At 37.6% G+C, this 23,512-nt stretch overlaps 1 protein-coding gene across 2 annotated transcripts in view; it reads right to left on the bottom strand.

Annotated features, from left to right (window-relative positions):
* DHX9 (DExH-box helicase 9) overlaps nt 1-23,512 on the bottom strand; it is a 53,887-nt gene that overhangs the window by 6,113 nt on the left and 24,262 nt on the right. For both annotated transcript variants that reach the window (XM_059074765.2, XM_059074786.2), the window contains 14 exons: nt 23,091-23,227; nt 22,715-22,804; nt 22,448-22,609; nt 22,232-22,309; nt 21,513-21,704; nt 13,349-13,490; nt 12,827-12,909; nt 8,771-8,927; nt 6,553-6,653; nt 5,019-5,232; nt 4,743-4,837; nt 4,366-4,439; nt 3,010-3,162; nt 779-939 (listed from right to left, as the gene is read on the bottom strand). In XM_059074765.2, the coding sequence (XP_058930748.1) occupies nt 779-939; nt 3,010-3,162; nt 4,366-4,439; nt 4,743-4,837; nt 5,019-5,232; nt 6,553-6,653; nt 8,771-8,927; nt 12,827-12,909; nt 13,349-13,490; nt 21,513-21,704; nt 22,232-22,309; nt 22,448-22,609; nt 22,715-22,804; nt 23,091-23,227 (1,839 nt within the window). The remainder of the gene's footprint in view (nt 1-778; nt 940-3,009; nt 3,163-4,365; nt 4,440-4,742; nt 4,838-5,018; nt 5,233-6,552; nt 6,654-8,770; nt 8,928-12,826; nt 12,910-13,348; nt 13,491-21,512; nt 21,705-22,231; nt 22,310-22,447; nt 22,610-22,714; nt 22,805-23,090; nt 23,228-23,512) is intronic.

Genomic DNA, 23,512 nt, shown 5'->3' with positions numbered 1-23,512 from the left:
ACCCCTTTAACCTAGGCAAAGATGAAACATTTGTTTATAGGTTAAGGTTCAGATACTGCACTGCAGTTTTCCTCATCTGTCAAGCCAACTGCCAGTACCATGCTCATAGCCAACAATTCTCTTCACTCAAAAACAGAACAAAACCGAATTCTAGAGCACCTAACATGAAGAAGGTACTAGAATTAGGCCCTGTAGGCTGTAAAGCGGAGTACAGTCCATGAGAAGTCTATAAATACAGTAATACCTGTAATAGCAGCATAAACAGCTACATGCTCAAACAAGACTGATAGCATCCGTTGAGAATTTCTACAAAGAAATCTGGAGAATTAAAGTCTGAAGTTCACATAGTAGGTGAGAGCGAGATTCAAAATTCAAATTCAGATCCCCCTGGACTCCAACGCCCTTATTTTTTTCCACTATACTACACTGCCTCTGTAAGTGTGATAAAAAAATATAAATAGATGTTCTATGGAATGTACATAAAACACTGTGGGTATCATGAATAATTCACGTTCTGATCATTAACCACTGGTTAAGAGATAACGTGGGCCTTTTCTCCATTTTTTCCCCCAAATAAGACTCACGTCATCCCTTTCTAACCTTATGTTGCTCATTTTATATACCGACCACACTAAGTACATTAAGCGACACTGGAAGCTTTGTTATCACAGCCCTGTGGACTATATCCTCTTCTTGACTCATTTGTTAAGTGTTACGTGCCAGGACAAGACAGATGGTATAATTAGCATGTGTTAGGCAGGTCTGTATTTGTAGGTACCTCTAAGTGTGTGCTCTGCTTCAATCACAGCATCCAAGGGCGGAGGTTCAATTGCCTTGGCCAGGAACTGGCCAATTCCTCCCAGACGCAGAAGTTTTATGCTCAACGCAATTTCATGCAATGGTGTTCGGAACATCTCCGGGGTCATGTGGGTTTCGAGTCTAAGAGAAAATAAGCATAAAATAACCATCTTCTCTTGTGTACACACACGTTTATTTAACAAAAACTTCACAGAGGGATAATCAGGAATATATAGAGCTGCCCTTCCCTCATCCTTTTACAATTACAAAAGAATGTTTTATATTTACTACAAAGACTCTCTGGACAAGACCCTCTTAAGTGGTTGAGTAGTGGCTTACGACTTTACCCTTAGAGCTTGAACGCATTTTCAGCTGGGTGAAGGAGGATGAAAAAGTATCCCAAATCTCTCATGTTATGACCCCCACCCATGGCTTCTTCAGGTCTGGCTGCTGACAAACATGGGTTAAAAATGGTGGCAAGAGCTTCTGGGGGAGACGCAGGCGCATACTAACACCTCCGCGCTACCTCTTCCCCCACTTCCTGGTCTGTATAGATTCAGTGCCACTGGAAAGGATCTTACAGATTATTATCCCTTTAAAACTTTAGTAATAAAAACTATCAATACAAATCAATATTAATAATAATAATACTAGCCAACATTTACTGAGAGTTTATTACGTGCCAAGCACTGTTCTCAGTATTTTCCATTACTGACTCACTCAATTCACAAACAAATCCTATGGGATTAGTATCGTATTACCTTCCTTGTTCAACTGAGGAAACAGACACAGAAAGGTTAAGTAACAATCTCATTTTGCAGAATGGGGAAACAAAGACCTAGAGTGTAAATGTTTAAAATTATGTGATACATTAGGCACAAACAGTATTAAAATCCAGGTCAATACATTTCCAATTCAGGCTTATTCTATATAAACTATTTATAATGAAGATTCATAGGAACCATTTAGAGGTCAATTACAACACTGCTGGTAAGACCTAGATCAGCTTTAATCAGGTTTACATAGATGCATATAGCGTATCTATTCCTCATCCTACAGAGAAAAGAACAAAAATTCCTTACAGATCTATTCATGCTGTTAACTAATTAGGAGCTGGTTTTACTCTAAAATACTAGAGTATAGTACTTGTTTATTCAGGTCAAAGGGCAAGCCAACCTTTAAAAAGAACTAAGTGTCTTCCAAATGTTGCAGCCAGTCTCCTGCATTAACTTCTGATGCTCAAATAAACCAACATTTGTAATTACCAGGGAGCCATATGTTACCAGTATAAAAGCAAATCAAAGCTTTCACCTTTCTTCAGTGTGTTATATGCATCTGGTCACCTAAATTAGTCTGTCCCACAATTCTTCATTGTGGTACACACACACAAGCACACCTAACTCCACCTTTATTATCAACTGGTTAAAGCTAACGTACACCACACTGATTTCCAGAAACATACAACTAAATACATAACTTCAGTCTACTTCAGAGAGAGAAGTATTTTTTATTTTTTAAATTGGGGGGGGGGGCTGAGGTGGGAGGCAAGGAATAACGACTTTATCTGGAAAGCTAGCAAACTGAGAAGATGGTGAGCTCGCACCCCAGAGAAGTATTTTTTAAACCAACTGGTCTCATCCACAAACATTCTCCAAAAGGATCTGTTGTATGAACGGAAACGGACAAGGTATTAACAGACTTGGATTTCAGTCCTGGAGAAGTCGGCTTAAGCTTCTTAAGCTTTGGCTTCCTTACCTAAATAATGCCCTCTGTTTCTCAGGCTCATAAGGAGGATCATATGACAGAGGTGATGTGCTAAATCGGGGGGTAGGGGAGGGTGTCTATAAATACAAAATTATTGTTACTTTAAAGTTATTTTTCAGAAAAGTTAACCACTCCATAAATATCAGTAATCTCAGTGATAAAGAGGTGTGGTGTGGGAAACACATTATGCTTTTAAAAAGTTATTAGTAAATAGTAAATCGGTATCAAACATGCCACCATTGATAATTTCTGATTTCATCCTTACCACAATCTCACTATCTAAGCTAAGTTTCCTCCAATTAACTGGAAGCACTTATGTTCTGAGTTCATTAAGTTTATGTCAGGGCAGAGAGGTGTGGGGAGGGGTGTGTGTGTAAAAGGCTAAAAAAAAACAAAAAACCAACCAAAAAAACCCAACTTCATTCTTTACTCAAGAATTGGTCTTACCTCTCAAAACGAGCTCGGCTACAGAGGTGAAAGCAGAATCCAGGCCGTACGCGGCCAGCTCGTCCTTTCCGCTGCTCGAGGTTTGTTTTGGATGCCCAAACTGTAGCGTAATTGGTCATATTGTTGTGAGCAGTGAACAGCTTCACTTTTTGCCTAAACAGGAAAGAGCGGTTAATTCTAAAACTCGCGTGTACTATCAATACATAACTATTACATTTCCACTAAGTGGCAGACGCTTTCCAGTCATGCCTACTGGAGATGCCTGTGAACAGCACCGATAAGGATTTGACTCTGCACTCTTTAGGCTGCCAACCTGCCAGGAGGCAATATAATATACATGTGCCACTTACCAGCTGGATGATTTTGGTCAAGTTACTAATCATTCTGTGCCTCATTTTCCTCATCTGAAAATGAGTATAATACTACCACCTACCTTGCAGTGTTTTTATTTATAAACATTATGTGAATTAATGAACATATAGCACTTAAACAGGATCTGGCACATGCAGGTAAGTGAGCGATAATTATTCAAAGCCAACTCTATTTCGAAGTTTAGTTTAACCTGTAGGCAATCTATGATCTAAAGGCTATGCACTAAACTGGAACATGTGGCACTTCTGATGACCTCATCAAGTGGTGTTGGCACGGTCCTCTTGAACCCCAGGCAACCTCAGAAACTGTCAATGTTACACGTAGGCAGCTGGCACTAAATGACTGGGATCGGCACGAAAGGGGGCATATGCCACTCACCGTTCCCTAAAGTGGGCGCTGGCGAATCTTCTTCAATTGCCAGGAAAGCCTTAGGGACTACACAGAGGAGACATGGGGCACAAACTGGCTACAAAGAACAAAGTTTCGACGTTTCTGTCCTCTCTGTGTATCAATTAGCATGTAATTACCTGTGCACAATGCCTCCCTGTGTATTTCCCAGGGTCTCTCATACCAAATATGAAGTCTTAATTCTTAAGTAGTGTCCTACAAACAGGACACTTGTCACGAGCTAAATACTGGACATCTTTATACACCAAAGGGCATGCCATTGCACGGCAGTGGTCAATGGAAACACCCAGCGGGAAACGAGCGTAACACCAGCAGACAAGAGTGAGTGGGAAGTAGCCAGAAGTCAGTGTTAAGCTTCGTCATTTTCTACCATAACTGATATGATGATCAACACCAAGAATCATTAATTACACTATAACTCAGTACATACAGATGCAGCACAGTAATTCTGACAGTAAGAGAACACAAGAGTTTTAAAAATAAGGTGTTTTTGATTCTGTTAACTGATTCTAGACACTACATGGAGTATTCTAAAGATTTACTGTGTTCAAGGCAATGGGTTCCTTGGGAACTTACTTGCAGGAGTCAATGACATAAACAACATCATTTATGGTAATGCTTGTCTCAGCAATATTGGTGGACAAAATAACCTGTGAAGAAATGGTATTCAGAAAAATTACACTTCAGAAAATATTTTCCTATTATGTACTTAAAAGGAATGATCTGCTTATGTAACAAATGACAACAGAATTACAGAAATCTTCAAATAAATCACTCATTCATTGACTGGATAACTGAAAAACCTACTACGCTCATGAAGAAAGGACCCCTTTTTTATTCCTCAATTCAGATGGATTACAATTTTTTTGGATAGCTCTTTGAAGGTCTGTAATAGTTGTCTAATATCTATCTACGTTACTTCCAACTCCGTAACTGTAATATTTACTACTTACCTTGGTTACTCCACCTGGTACTGGATCAAATACTTTGCGCTGTTCCTCTCGAGGAATCTGAGAATGCAGAGGTAGGATCTGATACCTATGGCTTCCTATAAAAATATGGAAAAGTTAAGGTCTAAAAAGAGGAGCTGAGTTTAAAACTTTTCTACATTATGCATATTTTTAATCAAAATTGATACAACACTAAATTTTGTTTTCACATATTGGCTAGGGTGCAAGCAAAATCATTCATTTTTCACTCAAATAGTTGAGAATTCAAAAGACTCGTACCAAAATGTGGATTCATTTCCAAATGCTTCTGCATAGTATAAATCAAATTCCAGCCAGGCAGAAAAACCAACACAGCTCCAGGGACGTTGAGGGTCTCGATGTACTTAAGCAGAGCCTCGATGAGTTCAAAAGGAGTTTCTTTCTCATTCAGCTGAGCCATGCTCATCTTTGTTTCTGGGCCATATTCATCACCGCAGATCAGGTTGCAATTTGCCTGCAAAAAACAGGGAGACATATTTTGGACTGTCTCAATTAGTACAGCTCATGAGTTAAGTCTCCTACATTTGTTCTTAATGTTCACATGACACCTAATATCCTTATTGATTCTAGCTGATCAGTCGTATCTGGCATATAGAAGAAATGTAATTTTCAAAAACGTAAAACCACTGCACGTTGACATACTGAATTTTTCTGACCAATACTTCCCATAGGACATGACTAAAATTCAAGCACAAACGCTTAAATTTGACTCTAAAACTTCTAATGGCTCCTTCTACCAAGCTTATTTCTCTGACTATAAACTCTTGGTTTTTCAAAAATATTTTCCTTACTGATTAATAAACTCCTCCTATGATCCTCTCTTTGTATCAATTATCATATAATTATATATACACAAAGTCTTCCTGTGTAATTCCCAGGCTCACTCATACCGGCAGACAGGGTATTTGATCACCTTCATCTACATCTGATATAATGTGGTCTGTATTTTCCAAAAAGTCTGCCTGAGAACCAATGATAAACCGAACCTTCAGTAATGAGAAATTAAGTTATTATAATTGATTCCCCCCCCAATAAACTAATTCATCGGATTTGAGGATATATTTCATAATATATTCATTTATATCCTCAAATCTGATTAAAAATACCCAATCCTAGGTTATGTTTATCATATTCTGCATCGCTGGCTGCCTTGTAGCATTCATTCTGTTCATGCTTCCAGATTCAAGATGCATTTTTAAATATCACTGGTCCAACTCTGAAGCACTACAAGATAAGTGTCACTTTTCTTTCCTGTTTCTTAGGAAATCCCTCATCATCCCCCACTTTAATGCTCTCTCCATCTGCTAATGTCATTACCATACAGTCTCTGTAACCTAGGACTGTTAATTGCTGTTGCTTAAACTTTATTGTACATATGGGTCACCTGGAGATCCTGTTAAAGTGCGGATTCTGATTTAGGAGATCTGGGGTGGGGCACAAGATTCCACCTCTCTACCAGTTTCCCAGGTGCTGTGGCTCATGGAAAACACTGAGCAGCAAAGCCTTACAAAATGGGAGTCATTAAATAGCTTACTCCTTCCTCTTTTTTTTTTACCCTTTATGCCAGAGATGATTTAACTCATGGTATGAAAAGTGCTTTTCACTCAACATGGAATTCTTTGGAGTGAAATATATCAATTAATTCAAAGATAGACATTATAGTCAATTTTTAGAAGTTTTTTGTAATGCTAACTCAATTGCATGTTTTTACTAAAATCATTCCCTGCAATAACAGTTTTGCCCACAATGAAAATTCTTTGTGAAATTCACTTACATCATCATCTTCACCATTATCATCATCCTTATCCTTCTTCTTCTTGTCCTTTGGTGGAGGAATGAAGTGGGTCATCTGAATACAGTCTTCCAAAAAATATTCTGCCAGGACAATCCAGTCAGGTAAGTACTATCAACTTGCAGAATGGAGCAGTCTTTAAAACTCATTTTCTAATTCATAATTCAAAACTACCTTCATACCCTTCAATCTGATTCTTCACAACTGCCAAGAAACTTCAGTGTCAATAACCTTTTTCCAATCAAACTCAGTGTTTCCATCTCCTGGACCTTGGAGGAGGGTGAGGTATCTCTTATACATGTTCCCACAAAGCCAGTCAGGCTATCCGCTATATACAATATTCAATCAAACATTCATGGAATGCATATTGTGCTCTATGTTGTATACTCCCACAGTGTGGGTGTTACATATGGAGAGAAATTACTAAAAATACAATAATATACCACAGTCCATCTGTCCTCTATCAGATGTACAGATAAAAATGGGTTCATTTTAGTTATTACTCTTAAAAAAGGACTTCAATGCGAAGGTTGGAACTTCTACTGATGAATTATGCTCCTGAGGTTCTTTGAAGTGTTCCAGAAGTGTTTCAGAAATATCTCATAATCTAAACACTTCCCCTCTATACCCTTAGAGCCCCAAAGTACCATTCTCATCTCATTGTATTAAAGGTACATACTATCAACATGACTCATCACTGATGATATTAAACTTGATCAACCTGAGGTAGTGTTTGCCAAGTTAACTGCATCATTAAGTGACTCGTTTCTCCCTTTCCGTACTCTAACTCTCTGGAAGCAAGTCATTAAGCACAGCACACTAAAGGAGTTAAGCATCACTTTTCTGAGGTGGGAGAGAGTATCTACATAATTTTTTTCTAGTTCTTCCATATGACAGCTTTGTCTTTATTACCCACTTATTTATTCAACCACCATATAAATCCATGGGTATCTGTTTTATACTTCAGTTTATAATCCAATACTACGTTTTCTACTTTTTTGTTCCAACTATTCCATTTTTGGCCAATGAAAGCTTTCATGCTGACTCCTATGTCCCTTTGTCCCCTTCACTGTTTTTTGTTTTTTTTTTTAAAGCACTTCCTTACTTTCTGTCACTACGAGATGTTTCAGGCTCATCTTGTATATTCCCTGCCTCAGGTTCAGAATCAGTCATTTCTTCAGGGGCCTCTGGTTCCTTTAACTAGAGATGGTATTGGAAACATGTTCTGGGTGTTGGGCATGATCCTTGCTACTGGGATGTCATTACTTCTAGGCCCACTCAGCAGACAGAGCTAGGAAATATTATCTATGCATGCTAATCCGTGGATCCACACACATGTAATTTTAGTTTTGTATCTATCCATTTCTATCTAAACACGAGTTCTTACTAACGTCTCCAACTGTAACCCAGTACCACAGGGTTCAGTCAAGCCTTCCCTCACACTTACCTGTAACCTCCCACCCACTCCAGCAGTAAACCTGGTTCCCACCATCTGTCATCCATTTAGTTATTTTGTCAATGCCAGTATGCATGCAAAGCAGTTGCAGGATTATTAACCTGTACCCTCGTGAGATATGAGTGCACTGACTTTTATTTCAGAGCTACCCTCACCTTCTGAATTTCAAGTTAGCATCCTGACGTAGCCATTCATCATTTCGTATGTACACTGAAAACTTTTTAGCTTATTTTCATTCCCTCAATTAGACTGTGCTGTAATTAATTTTTAAAACCAAGCTACTAGGTGACTATTCTAGAAAGTGGTGACGACCAAATCTTCTAAATAAACTCTCATCAGAAATATCTGACCTTGAAACACTCATCTTAATCTCATTTCAAAATCTGCCTGCTCTGGCTCTAGGAAAGATTGATTCTCTAGTTAATTTGACCCTGGCTGCTTAAACTTTTAACAGTATTTCCCATGAACATCTATAGGCATATTAATTTACACTTGACTATAAAATCTTAAAAGTTAACTTTAGCTGTAAGGACAGGAAATTTACTGGATATGCAAACTCCTCAAGTTGTAAATGAAACTCACTACTGCTTGACTACAACCCCAAGAATTCTATGATGCATCTGATACCCTGATTTGGATTTTATTTTAAATATCCTTTAAACTATGACTCCAATCTCTAGGATTAAGAAAATCCACACACTACAAAAAATGTTCACCCTCCCATCCCACCCCCACGATATTTACCTTGAACTGGGTAAGTCCTCCCATAAACTTCAATGATTGGGCAACTGAAGAAATATTCACAGAACATGCTCGTATCGATAGTAGCAGACATGAGAACAATGCGAACTTCAGGATATGCCTGAACGACATCACGCAACACTACCAAAAGGAAGTCAGTCTATTAAAACACAAACACAAATGGAAAAATAAATGCATTGCAAAGTCCTTGCTCACAAGGTACAGCTAAAAGATTTCCTGTGTGAATAAGCCACAAGATATCAACGAAATTCGGTTTCTTGGGCGGCTTGCAGAAGTAAGATGAAGGATTACAGTGGGATATGGTAACAGTATTTTTAAGAACAGTTGTAGTCTACTCGTTGTGGGAATTAGAAATGAGTGCTACTAGGGTAGGGGAAGGGAAGGGAAGAGGAAAAAAAAAAACATTAACGAGAGGAAATTTTCAGTGAAATTTATATTTTCAGTTGCACAAACTACTAGAGAAAAGGGGAAAGCCATGAGCCAAAAATCAGTTTTCCAATCACCTGTAAAGTGAATCTTACAAATGCTGAAAAGGCTATATTTAGTCCATTCAAACAAAATAATGGTCGAGACATTTATTATTTAATAATAAAGTTTCCATCAACCCACCAAACAACAACATGAAAGCTAGAACTCTGATAGAACTTTTCTGCAGCTATGGGGTCTTCAAGTCTGCCTCCCCAAATAGAGGAATTCACCACCCTGAATCTATTAGTCCTTTTCATATACCTTTCCTCTGATCTATATGCATATCTAACTAGACATATATACATATATATGCATGCATACATATATTTTAAGATTTACCTATTCTTGACTTTATAAGAAGGTATATGTTATGTAATCTTTGGGGATTTCCTTTTTCACATCCTATAGCACTGCTAAGACTCACCCACGTGTGAATCACCAGAGTTATTCTTTCTGATGACTATTTAAATATCCCAATGTGTGTATGTACCCATTAATTCACCAGTAGATTTCTGGTGGTAACTACTGCAGGTTATCTGGATTGTTTCTGCGATTTTACTCTTAGAAACATTTGCTACTCTGAACATCCTAAGTTCATGTCTCCTACGGTACTTACGCCAAGTTTCTGTGGTAAGTGTAGGTATGGAACTGCACTCACAGGATGTGTAAATGTTGAACTTTTGCAGATAATGCTCAACTATTTTCCTAAGGAATTCCACCAGTTCATAAACCACTATGAGCAATGGATAAGAGATCCTGCTGATATTTATATTCTCCAATACTTGGCATCATCCCTTAAAATTTTATTAATCAAATGGATATAAAGTAGATGTATCTTATTATGGTCTTGGTGTGCACTTTCCTATTCATCAGTGAGACTGAACACCCCATCATGTGTACTAGCCAAATATAATTCCTCTTTTGTAAAATGCCTATTTGTATTTTTCCTTGTTTTTCTACTGAGTCATCTGTACTTTGCTTACTGATTTGTAGGAGGTGTTTATATTTTCTATACTAATCCTTTGTTGGCTATAATGAAATCTTCTAGCTTGTGGTTTTCCTTAAAGTATCTTTTGAATGAATACACGATCTTAATCTTAATATAGATGAATACCTCAGTCTTTTGTTTCATGGTTAATGCATTCCATGTTCTAAGAAATTCTTCCAGAAGGTCTAGAACTATGTTGCCCAATATAGTTGTGGCTACTGAGCACATAAAATATGCCTGGTCTAAAGTGAGATGTATTCTAAGTATAAAATACACAGACAGATTTTAAAGACTTAATATGAAAAAAACCCCACAAAAAACGTCATTGTATTTTTTATATTGACTACATGAAGAAAATATTTTAGATATACTGAGTTAATTTTACCTGTTTTCTTTTCACCTTTTAAAATATGATGCTAGAAATTAAAAACTGCATGTGTAGGCCACATTATATTCCTACTGGATAATGCTGTCTAGATGTCTACTTATATATTCTACTCAAGAGTTTTAAAACTGCTTTGGCATTTAAGTCCTTATCTATCTGGAGCTGATTTCTGTATCTGGTTATAAGGTAAGGAATCCAAGTTCAAGCATTTCCTTATGGATGACCAATTGTTTCCAGCTCCATTTACTGAACAGTCCATTCCCTTTCCACTGATCTGACATGCTATCTATCACTCACTCTATTATACCAAAGCTGCATGCAACACACAATCTGTTTTTACACTCTGCATTACTGTTGGTCAAAGTGGCATCACGTGTACTATACTGTCTAATTATTATAGGTTCAAATTAAGTCCTGAGATCTATAAAGCAAGACTCTTCATTCTGCTCTTCTACAGGAGTCCTTGTTATTTTTGGCCATAAATCTTCCCTATAGGTATTTATAATCAGCCTATTAATGAAACCTAATGGGAATGGATTAGAATTGCATTCAGATGTGGATCAACTTCAGGCAAACTGACATCTATATTACATTAGCTGTGAACACAATCTGGTCTTTTCTAGTATTTTGTAATGAAGTTTTATTTTTCCTGTATAGGTTCTGCATGTCTTTTTGTTGGACTTAGTCTTAGGTGTTTGACATTCTGACTAGTGCAGTGGTATCTTTAGTTGTTTTCTGTTTGTAATGTACACAATGCAACAGACTTTTGTATATTAACTTTTTTTCCCAGCCATATTGCTAAATGTTTCTTTTTTTTGGCCATGCGGCATCCTTATTCCCCGACCAGGGATTGAACCCGTGCCCCCTGCAGTGGAAGTGCAGAGTCTCAACCACTGGACCGCCAGGGAAGTCCCCTATTGTATTATTTCTAATAATTGGTCTTTTAAGTTTTCTTGGGTTTTCCCCATAAAGTGACGTTTAGATAAGGTTCATCTGAAAGAGAACATATGTTTCTGCAAAGGTGTTTTTCCATTTTTACTGTGAATAATACATTAATATAGACGGGACAATCTTTCAAGAAAAGCTGACCAAAGCCACTTATTTTGGGGGAAAATAGAAATGATGATCCATGATGTTTCTAGTGTGACCTGGAATAATTTATAAACTCTAAGAACACTGGTATGTTACCATGCTAGTAAAGAAAATACTGAAACATTTATTTTGATTAAATTAATTGGGAGGGGACATTAGTTTTCAAAAGATTCTGAATGACAAAAGCACCAAAAATTTTATCCTACGGAATAGATTTGATTTAAAAAGGTCATCTGAAAGACCATGCAAACTTTCTTACTTGCTTTAGCTCAACCATAAAGATCAAAATTTTGCTAAAACTAAGTATGATGAACAACAATGGCTATGGAATTATTTTCTAAAGAAAAGGAGCTCCAATGACTATTTTAAGTAACAGTAGCTTGGAAACAGTTTGAATGACATACTGTCCACCCACTAATACCTTTGTGTAGATATGTAAAACAGTGCCATAAAAACAAGTCACTGATTTATGGTATCAATGTTTGAATTATACAACTGTATAGTAAGTTAATTCTATACAAGTTTTGCCAAAGACCAAAAGAGGATAGGGTGTGAAAAAAATTCTAGTTTTTTCTTAATTCTGGCATGATTATCATTAACATTGGAAAAGACTAAAGCTGCAAACATCCAAAAACACACCATTAACTATAGGAAATTCCCTGGCTGTCCAGTGGTTAGGACCCGGGTTTGATCCCTGGTCAGGGAACTAAGATCCCACAAGCCAAGCGGCAGGGGGAAAACAATGTAAAATTTATCACAGATAAATTTTCAATTCAAAGAAAAATTGATTATTAAAATTCCATCAGCTATTCAGTGATAAATCATTAGTTCAGTTGCTGAATTATGCTAACTTAATGATCACTGCAATCATACTTACTTTACAATAAGAGGTCTTTACTTTTAGAACTCTGATTTAACAAAGGAAAAAAAAGGGTTTAATGGCTTTGCTAAAAAAGGTGTCTAGTATCTTAGTGACTGAAGTTCATAATTTTGATAGAAGTTGTAAGCTATGGGAAAATGGAAATAAAAGAAAGACATTCTACTTCATTTCTCTTTATTCAGAATTTTAGCACTGGTACCTTACCATCACTCTCAAGTTACTTACATTTATGTCTCTTTCATGTATTTCATCTACAATTACATGACTGATTCCTCGAATACCTGCTTCTAATTTTCTTAGGAGTACACCTTGAAAAGAAAGAGTAAACACTGGAGATGAGTTTTTATGTTAAAGTAGGGAGGTAAGGAAAAGTGAAAAGAAACCGATTTCTAGACAATCAACTATGCTTCACCTACTATAACCCCAGCGTTTTAGGAAAGAAATAATCACTGGTATATTTAAATTATTAAAGAAGTGATAACTTAGTCTGTAACACATTTGTCTAATGAAAACATATTTAACAGTTCCAGCAACCTAAGCTGATCTCATTTGCTCTGCACTACAAGAGCCAGCAGGTACATGACACCCTCCATGAAGAAAAAAATTGCCAAAAGTTCTATTTAAACAAGTATTCTGAAACTGGGTTCTTGATTTATTATTTCCAGTCATTATGTGCTATTATCAAGTTTTCTTCACAAACACAATGTAAACCCCAAGTGAAAGGCCAAAATAAAACAGATTACTGACCCACAGTACAAAACATTATACTGGCATGAGGGCGGGGAAGTATAGACTCAAATCGAACACTATAGCCACAACTTTTTCCAGGCTCCTCTCCTCTCTCATATGCAACTCGCTCTGCCACAGAAACGGCACTGATTCTCCTGGGCTGAGACAAAAAAAAAAAAAAAAAAAAAAGTGATTTAAAGGATACAAAATTAGTTACACTTGTTTATTAGGGTTATTAAATCACTGTTGTAAATTTGACCCACTGCCAGCTCAGTAATCAACAGAAATAATAATAGTAGTGATAACATTTAGGAAGCTCCAAAGTTTATTAAAACAAAAACAAAAACAAAAAAAATTACCACTTAATTTTATGGTAGACAGTTAAAAATGCTGTTTTTCATTTTGTATACAAAGTGATTCCAAGGTTTTTATAGAAAATAAAATTTCTTCAGCATTAGCCCTAACTCTTAATGGCATCAAGTGATTTTCCAGTAGGGAAGCAGACGGCTCGCGCGTGGAGAGCTTGTTCTTATAACTTCCTACCACAGCGCAGGCACGTGTTTAAAGAACTATTTAACTGAGATGTATGGGTTATCAGGAAGGTGAACAACCTCCTCCGCCACATCTATGACTCAGTCACTTATTAACTCACCAAGTCAGCAGTCATAGCTTACCTGTATTGATATCGGCGCCACAAAAGGTGCTAGAGATAAAAAACAAAACAAAACAACAACAAAACAAAAAACACCTCAATGAAATCCACTCCTGGTTTTGATGAGCTTATGTAGCTGGGAAAACTGAGTGTATTATTACCTTTTCCAGCAATATACATGCTGTTAGCAATAAATATGCTGAACCCTAAGGACAATTGTGGGTTAAAATTTTAAGTGTTGGGCCTTAACTTTTATGAAAACTTCCGAAGTGTCCCCTGTCTTCTAAGTACACAAAACAGCATTTACTTGGCGGATACCATGGCTATTACGATATAGTGAATGTATAGCTATGGAGGTACATGCAGATTTAGACTAAATGCTTCCAGGTTGCCTCGTATGTGACTTTGTCAAAAAGTTCCTGATGATAGATTGTATTTTAGTTCCTAGACTGAGAAAGTTTTTTCCGAGTTCCATATTTAGCAAAGTACCTATATGATTATACCTCAGGTTATATGACACGACCATTTAGGAAATCAGAGGCTAATACAATCTTAAAAAACAAAAACCAACCAACCAACCAAACAAAAAAAACCCAAACCAAAAAACCAGTAGCTTCACTAGAGCTATCAACATCCTTTGAGTTAATATAAAATAAGATTTATTATCTATATCCCCTAACACAAGAGTCCCTTATGGTATGTGGCTAGTAACACATACAGTTGAAGTACACAATCACCTAGTTCATATTTATCCTGTCCAGCAATGTAAGGGATTAAAAGATGCCATCTTGAACATACTGTACATTTTCCTGAGCTTATATTCTTTCCGGTTTATGTGCCTTGTTTCGCCGAACAATGCTAGCTTTTAATGACCACTGCTGACCAGTTCTCTGCACCTCACTAACTCTGAATAAAAGTGTTACATGAAGGACTGAGTTTTGCATTTGTCCATGAAGAGAAGCATTCTGCTATATACTTATGTCAGGGAATGTGAAGATGATATTCCACTAAAGGTATAAAATACAAAGTTTTTTGGGCATTTTCAAGAAGTTCTTTGCATTCTACAAAGAAAAGGTAAATGCTTAACACTATTATCGCTTTTCTCTCCTTTTGTCTTTCCTACAGTTTTCAACATTTCTACTAAATAGCTGGCTTCTAGAAAAACTTCAACTCAATTTGGATATTTGACTCTTCTGAGGTGTATTTCTATGCTACTGGATAGACAAGGATTGCTTTTACCAGCTTGAGGCTACTTTCAGGTCAATCACCTTTGTAGTTTCCAGCCTTTGAAAGTGAATATAGACAGGAGATGGCATATTCCATAAGCAGCACTTACTGTAGTCCTTAACGGTACGGCCCTCACCTCCCAAGCCACCCACGACAGAGGCTGTTACAAATTAACACAAGAAGTGCTAAAACAACCATCTTCAGAAGCCCTACTGGCCAACTTTCCTTGAGTAAAAGCAGAAAACATCAATATCAAGATGACTATTCAAACAGCAAAGAAACAAATGACCCTACCATCTCCTTTCCATGTTTTATATGCTTCTCTAACTTATCGCCTTCCAATTTCAACAGCCCTAACTTCAAAATAAATATTTAAAATACATATTAAAAAGAGAAGTGCTTCTTTTATTCATAACTGATCCAACTGGAAATCAGTATGATTCTTCCTGAGGGGAGTGTGGCCAAATGCATAAAACTTAAAATATGCATACCCTTTGACCCAACAATTCCATGTCTAGGAATTTATTCCAATGAAATAATCCAATGAGAGTATAAAATGTATGTACAAATATATTCATCCCAGCATACATAAATACCAAAATATTAGAAATGATCTTAAAGTATCTCCATCATTTAAGAATAAAATAAACATATATGCATAAAATGGAAAATTATGAAGTCATTAGAAAATTATTCCGTTGCTTTAATAGCAGGTGTGCTGTTACATAAAGGGGACAGGTTAGGATGGTGTACATACAGTATATGTACATGAAGTCTGAAAGGATTAAGGCCAAAAGTAAAAATGATTACTTCTGGATAGTGGGATTCTGCGTGGGCTTTGGTTTCTTTTAAAATTTACTTTATTTTCTAATTTTTTTCCCAATGGGTACATAATACTTTTAGAGTCAGAAAAAGGCAACTAAAAGTAAAATCTTATTCTCAGTATAATTCTTAGCTCATTATAAATATCCACAGGAAATTCAATAACTGTTTTACACACTGCCTTACAATGAATAATACAAGGCAAGGTTCACCTCTTTCTACACCCGCAGAACTACCTTTCCACATATGGTTTAACTTATCCTCTTTTAAATATTCTATAGTATACAGAAATATTCTATATTCTATAAATATAAAGATTCAAGACTATAGAGACCCCCCAGAACAATCATAATTAACATCTGTGTAACAACAGTAAAAACCATGACTGCATGTACTATCTTATTTGTGCTTCAGAATAACAGTTGAGTTTTCTTTTTCCATTCTAATAGATAAAAACACAAGTACACAGGTAAAGGTATTTTGCCCAAATTCATATACATGACGTTAGATGTAATACAAATTTTCTTTACTCCCAACTAAGCCTTTTCCCAATTATTCTGCTTCTTGTTATAATTTTATGTCGTATTTGGATTAAATAACACAATAACCCATTTAAGTGAAACTAGTTAAAAAGTAGTGGTGATGAAAACAAGGGATAATGTTAAGTCATTCCAACAGAATACTTCAAATTATCCTCTAGCATATGAGCTTTTCTTTACATTTTCATTGCATATTTATATGCTCTCATTTGCTCTGTACAATCTTATTATTCTTGCCTGGAGACCAGCCATACTAGTAGTTAGTTCTAAGTGATTACCTCTTCTTCACAATTCTATGTTCACTTTAATTAATTAAAACAGCTAATACTACCAGTAAAACTTTCCAGACCACAAGCAGCTAAGACCTGTCTCAAAGTGTTCTTTTGCAGTATTCTAAAATCTGCATCCTTTATACCCCTCTTGACATTTATCCAGAACTATAATTTCTCTTCTTAGCGATCTCTATCTGAAAGAGTACTGCTTTCAGAACTTTGCACCCCTATTTCTCATCTGGGTATTTAAATACATGGTAATAGAACTAGGCTGCAATAAAATACAAGATTTCTAAGGCATCAGATATCACAAAACATACCAGACTCCACTTTCTCTATTTTCTAAGTTCTGAGTTTATTTTACATGATGGACAGCTGTATCCTGAAATGCTGGTGGTACCTTGGGGTACGTGCAGGATTGCCAAAATATTCACAGATGTTATTTAACATACTTGATTTGCATTCTAGCAATTTTAATTCACCTCTCTCAACATCTTTAAGGTCAGAAAATAACTATTCCCTATTTTCAATTGTTGCACACTCACACCCTAAGTTTTAAATGGCTTGAGTATGAAGAGCCTGCAGGCACAAAAAGGATACAGTGAGTTTGGTATAGAATTTACACTAAAGCTGGTGGTAACGTTATGAGTTAAGGTTTGAGCTACTCATTCTAGTTCATAATAACTCTCAACTTGTGCTCTATGACTTGAAATAACACCTTAAGGTAATAACTTCATGTGGTTTCCTATATATGACTGCAAGTGGAGGAAAAAGGAAGAATGAGGGCTTCCCTGGTGGTGCAGTGGTTAAGAATCCACCTGCCAATGCAGGGGACACGGGTTCGAGCTCTGGTCCAGGAAGATCCCACATGCTGCGGAGCAACTAAGCCCATGCTCCACGATTACTGAGCCTGTACTCTAGAGCTCACGAACCACAACGACTGACTCCATGTGCCACAACTACTGAAGCCTGCGTACCTAAAGCCCATGCTCCGCAACAAGAAAAGACACCACAATACGAAGCCCACACACTGCAATGAAGAGTAGCCCCCACTTGCTGCAACTAGAGAAAGCCCTCACGCAGCAACGAAGATCCAACGCAGCCATAAATAAATAAATGCATGAATAAATAAATAAATCTAAAGATGATACAACAGTGATATTACTACAAAAATTATTAATGCTGTCTCAGACTGCCTTAACAGAAGTACTACATAATACCACAATTATTAAGAACTGTATTCTACAATGACCAATCAGTATGTTCAGGCCTACCTTCTCAGTTAGGATGCTGATGCTTCAAATGTGCTTAACAACCTTAGACTCTATCTTCATGGCTGAACTATAGCTGTTTATAAAACAAAGGAGATATACTAGGACACTATACAAACTTTTGAAGACTTATTATAGGTAAGAGAAATCAGAGACTGATTTGGGGACAAGCACTAGTACAAAAACATGGAAGCCACAGAATGTCGATTTCATATGACAGGTCAGTCATTTGTCCAAAATCAGAAGACACAGGCTATATCTCCACACAACTGGAAATTTTCAAGCAGAAGTTAGGTGACCATCTATTATACACATTCCACCCTGAGTAGAAAGATGGAGTAATTCTCTGAAGTGTCTTTCAATTTCATGAATCTATCACTTTATGAAGCAATATAAATAAAAAACTAGTTGATAAATGAAAGCTGTTTTATACGCAAAAGAAGTAGAATAACATTTGATCCACCCTCCACACTGTAGCTTCACTGCTCTTATGTTTGTTACAGCCTACATATAGAAATCTGTTCATTTTACAGATGAAACCACCAGAAATGTCCAAATTATTTGGGAAGGGACACAAGTTAATAAGCAAATTATACAAAGTTGAAGACCACAGTACAAAAAAATTATTATTATTATTTTGTTGTTGTTTTCGCGGTACGCGGGCCTCTCACTGTTGTGGCCTCTCCCGTTGCGGAGCACAGGCTCCGGGCGTGCGGCTCAGCGGCCACGGCTCACTGGCCCAGCCGCTCCGCGGCATGTGGGATCTTCCCGGACCGGGGCACAAACCCGCGTCCCCTGGATCGGCAGGTGGACTCTCAACCACTGCGCCACCAGGGAAGCCCCCCAAAATTATTTTTGTCTGGAACAAACAGAAGCCATTTTCGTCTGGAACAATTTGGATTTGATAAGTCAGACAGCAGGCAAAAAAAAAAATTACTTCTCACTTGGGCGGGAGTTAGCTTTTTTCATACTCATGACACGCAAACAACTTCTGAGTGGATCCATAGGTGTTCAGCTCATTTGTTGAATTCAGCATTTCTGCCTATATGGCTGAACTGCTTTGGATTTAAAAATGGAGACTGGTAGTAAGGAAGGAGGGCAGAGCAGAGCTCAAAGTTCTTCTGTAAAATGGCGCCCTCCTGAAAAATCAGATAAGCATTAAGAGCAAGTATATTTTATTGATGTACTTAAGGTTGGAACTTTAGCCATGAGGCAAAGAAATCATAGCCAGTTTGGGGAGTGAGAAGGGCAATCAAAGAATATTTTGAGAAGAAGAAAACTAAGGGTCCTATCCCAGAAAAATGGAGACCTATCATATTTTTTTCAAGCTTAAAATATCATCCATTTAAAATGCATTCCTTCAGTCATTTTTTTAAGGCCCCCCCAAACCCAACTCTCCTATAAAATAGAGGCCAATTTTAAGACACACTTCATTTCAGACATGCTAAAACAATATGGTTTGCACATGTCCACATAAATGCATGTGTACAAACATCTTTTGCTATTTCAAGATTCATAACTCTCCCCTGAGTATCAATTAAGCTTCCCAGGTTAAGAATCCCTCAGTCAAGGTCTGAGCCAGATTGAGAGGTAGTATATCTGGCTAATTACAATGCTCTCCTTTCAAGTGCCAAAAGTACAGGGTTAGAGCTGACAAGAACTGCTTTAGTCTAAGAAGACTGCTCTTCCCTAAGCACTGTGACAAACTTGCAGGCACTGCTTACTGCTAACAAGGTAACAACAGAATGTAGCAGTCAAAGGGGGAATACTGAAGGCTGACTGTTCGGTTATGAATCCTGGTTTCAACAACTTCCTGTGTTAACCTTGGACAATTTTTAAATCTCTCCGTGCCTTAAGTTACTAAAAGAGAAATATTAAATAATATAGTACTTACATCTTAGTGTCATAAACGTTAAATGAGTTAAAAAAAATATCAACTGTTTAAAACAGAAGCTGGGTAGAACTACCATACGACCCAGCAATCCCACTACTGGGTATATACCCTGAGAAAACCATAATTCAAAGAGAGTCATGTACCACAATGCTCATTGAAGCTCTATTTACAATAGCCAGGGGCTTCCCTGGTGCCGCAGTGGTTGAGAGTCTGCCTGCCGATGCAGGGGACACGGGTTCGTGCGCCGGTCCGGGAAGATCCCACATGCCGTGGAGCGGCTGGGCCCGTGAGCCATGGCCGCTGAGCCTGCACGTCCGGAGCCTGCGCTCCACGACGGGAGAGGCCACAACAGTGAGGCCCACGTACCGCAAAAAAAACCCAAACAAACAAAAAAAAACCATACAATAGCCAGGACATGGAAGCAACCTAAGTGTCCACTGACAGATGAATAGATAAAGAAGATGTGGCACATATATACAATGGAATATTACTCAGCCATAAAAAGAAACGAAATTGAGTTATTTGTAGTGAGGTGGATGGACCGAGAGTCTGTCATACAGAGTGAAGTTAAGTCAGAAAGAGAAAAACAAATACTGTATGCTAACACATATATATAGAATCTAAGGGGAAAAAAAAAGGTCACGAAGAACCTAGGGGTAAGATGGGAATAAAGACACAGACGAAAAAAAAAAAAAAAAAAAAAAAAAGACACAGACCTACTAGAGAATGGACTTGAGGATACGGGGAGGGGGAAGGGTAAGCTGTGACAAAGTGAGAGAGTGGCATGGACATACACACACTACCAAACGTAGGGTGGATAGCTAGTGGGAAGCAGCCACATGGCACAGGGAGATCAGCTAGGTGGTTTGTGATCACCTAGAGGGGTGGGATAGGGAGGGTGGGAGGGAGGGAGATGCAAGAGGGAAGAGATATGGGAACATATGTATATGTATAACTGATTCACTTTGTTAATAAAACAGAAACTAACACACCACTATAAAGCAATTATACTCCAATACAGATGTTAAAACAAACAAAACAGAAGCTGGTGTATAGTACCCATTCAGCTAAAGTTAACCATTTATCTGTTTTTCTATCTTCTTCTATCTTGTCTACTCTTGCTCTGACTGGTTTTTATTGAACATTAAGGTGGTAAGATAAAGAGAACCAAGGTTTGGATGTAAACTTAAGGAGAAAGTACTCTCTTTTGTTCAATTCTAGGTCCAAAGACTCCCTCTAGCCCAGACAAAAAGAATCCTCCACATGGTTTAGTTCAGCTTATCAGTGAGTTATACTGGAGATTAACACAGACTTAAATTCCTTTCATGCCTTTCTTTTTCTTTTCTTAATTTAAAAAGGCCTAATGCTCTACCACTTTCAGAATTTTAAGTCACTACAAAGGGGAGTTGATCAAAGAATTAGGCATGGTCAGGCTTCTAGGTGTTTCCACCTCTCAAACCCTACCCACACCAGGCACACCCCTCATAACCTGGCTTGCTACTTACCTGAGTTACTACAATATTACACTCCGCTGCTCGGTCATTCTGGATAAAGTCATCTAGAATAAACTGGGGAACTTGTGTGGTTTTACCACATCCAGTAGCGCCTCGGATAATAACAACTGGATTTTGACTAATTGCTTCCAGGATTTCACTTTCAAATTTCTTCACAGGCAGTAACTCTCTCTCCTGTAAGATCTGTATTAGAAAAGTTACACCTCAAATCTCTATCAATATACATATTAGAAACGACTATCTTAATTCTAAAAGAAATTTGCCATCTCTATAAAAAGTTATTCCTTTCCACTGGCTGCGTACTCAAAATATACGTTTTCATAAAAGAATGTATATATTTATACCTCTAGTTGAACAGTCTCTTTCCATTAAATTTCTGAAGAATCTATCTTTTGGCCTTATCCACACCCTTATTTTCCTCCTTTTCTCCCTAGACATTACATATACACTCCCTTTCTTCTGACATTTTAAGTTGTTTCATTCAGAAAATACCAAAAAACTACCGAAAAAAGAAAAAGGTATTATCCCACATCTTCCACTTTAAGAATCACAGGCCCTTAACTCACAACCACTACCCTCGGAGGTAGCCAGGATCAGCAGTGGGTCAGCACCTTTGATCTACCTTTTACTAGAATTCGCTGTCCTGCTGCCCACACCGAGAGAGTTCTGAGACTGTGAGCACCGTACGTCTAAATACTTCACAGACTTACTGCTTGCAAATCATGGTCCTGTTCCAGCTGATACATTGATTCACTCTTGAGGTCCATGCTTATTTGTTCTGGAGTAGCCTGTCAAATGAGAAGGCAACAGTCACACGAAAGCATAATTCAGCTTCAAAATGAATCATTTTTAGTCTAGATTTCCTAAGGAAATAGACTCGAAAGTAAAACACGAGAGTCTGATCTCAAAAACAATGTTGCACTCACGTAAGCCAGGGGCCCCTCATCAATGTTGCTACTAGTCCAAGGATTCCAGTTGGATTGCGGAGGTGACCAAGGAACCACGCCCACTTGGTTCTGCCGCTGAGAAGGCTCAAAATGAGCCAATTTGCCAAGGTTGAGTACAACAGGCACAGAAGGATCATCAGGCTATTAAAAAAAACAGAAAACAAAACCAAACCAAAAAACATTACTAGTTGCTTGTCTGACTAGAGAAGTTCAATACAAAGGTAAACTAAATAGCTGTATGCTTACTAGGGGCACGATCTCAAGATTTAGCTCTTGAATGATGTTCTGCAGCTGATGCTCCAAATCTTGAGAAAGGTTAACTCTGTAAGGCTCCACCTACAGAAAACGGATGGTCATGAAAATCATGTAACATACACACGAACACTACTCAAATCTACTACAGCAGGGTCAAGAGTATGCAGTCGACACTAGGTCTACAATAGTCCTAAAGCCAATAAGTCAGTTCCCTTGTGAAAGAATTACTTAAAAGATGGTTAGTAGGGACATTTCCATTTCTTGAGGTGAGAGTCCTAGAACTATCAAACTTCTTTAGCCAAATATTAAACAGAAGCTAAATTGAATCTTACAATATCTCTTTGGGCTACTAGGTCTAAAGACTCACTGTCTCTCCTTCTTTCTTCTTTGTAAGTCCAGAGTAAGCTTCAATCACTCCAAGGTGGTAGAGTTGTCTGACAAGTGACAGCGCACAGGACTGTGCTGCCAATTTTTTATTTGATCCATGTTCGCGTGCAAAAATCCCTATAATTTAAGGTCAGGATTACCAACGACGGAAGGATAAATTGTCTAAGTAAAGAAAACATCTCAACATATGCAACTAGGAGGTTAGGTACAAAAGCTGCCCTAAAATACAGAGTACGTTATGAGCTCTAAGTTCCTTTGCATTCTAACCGCTAACCAAAAGCCATACTTTAACAGCTTATCAACTAAATAGCCAACCATCTTGATTACAGGCACACACTAAGACACATACAAATCATTATAAAAGCAAATAACCTATTTCAACAAAGTTGTGATTATTAACAT

The sequence above is a fragment of the Kogia breviceps genome, chromosome 1, assembly GCF_026419965.1.
Source record: "Kogia breviceps isolate mKogBre1 chromosome 1, mKogBre1 haplotype 1, whole genome shotgun sequence".
Taxonomy (NCBI): Eukaryota; Metazoa; Chordata; class Mammalia; order Artiodactyla; family Physeteridae; genus Kogia; species Kogia breviceps.
This window is presented reverse-complemented; position numbering and strand designations above follow the sequence as displayed.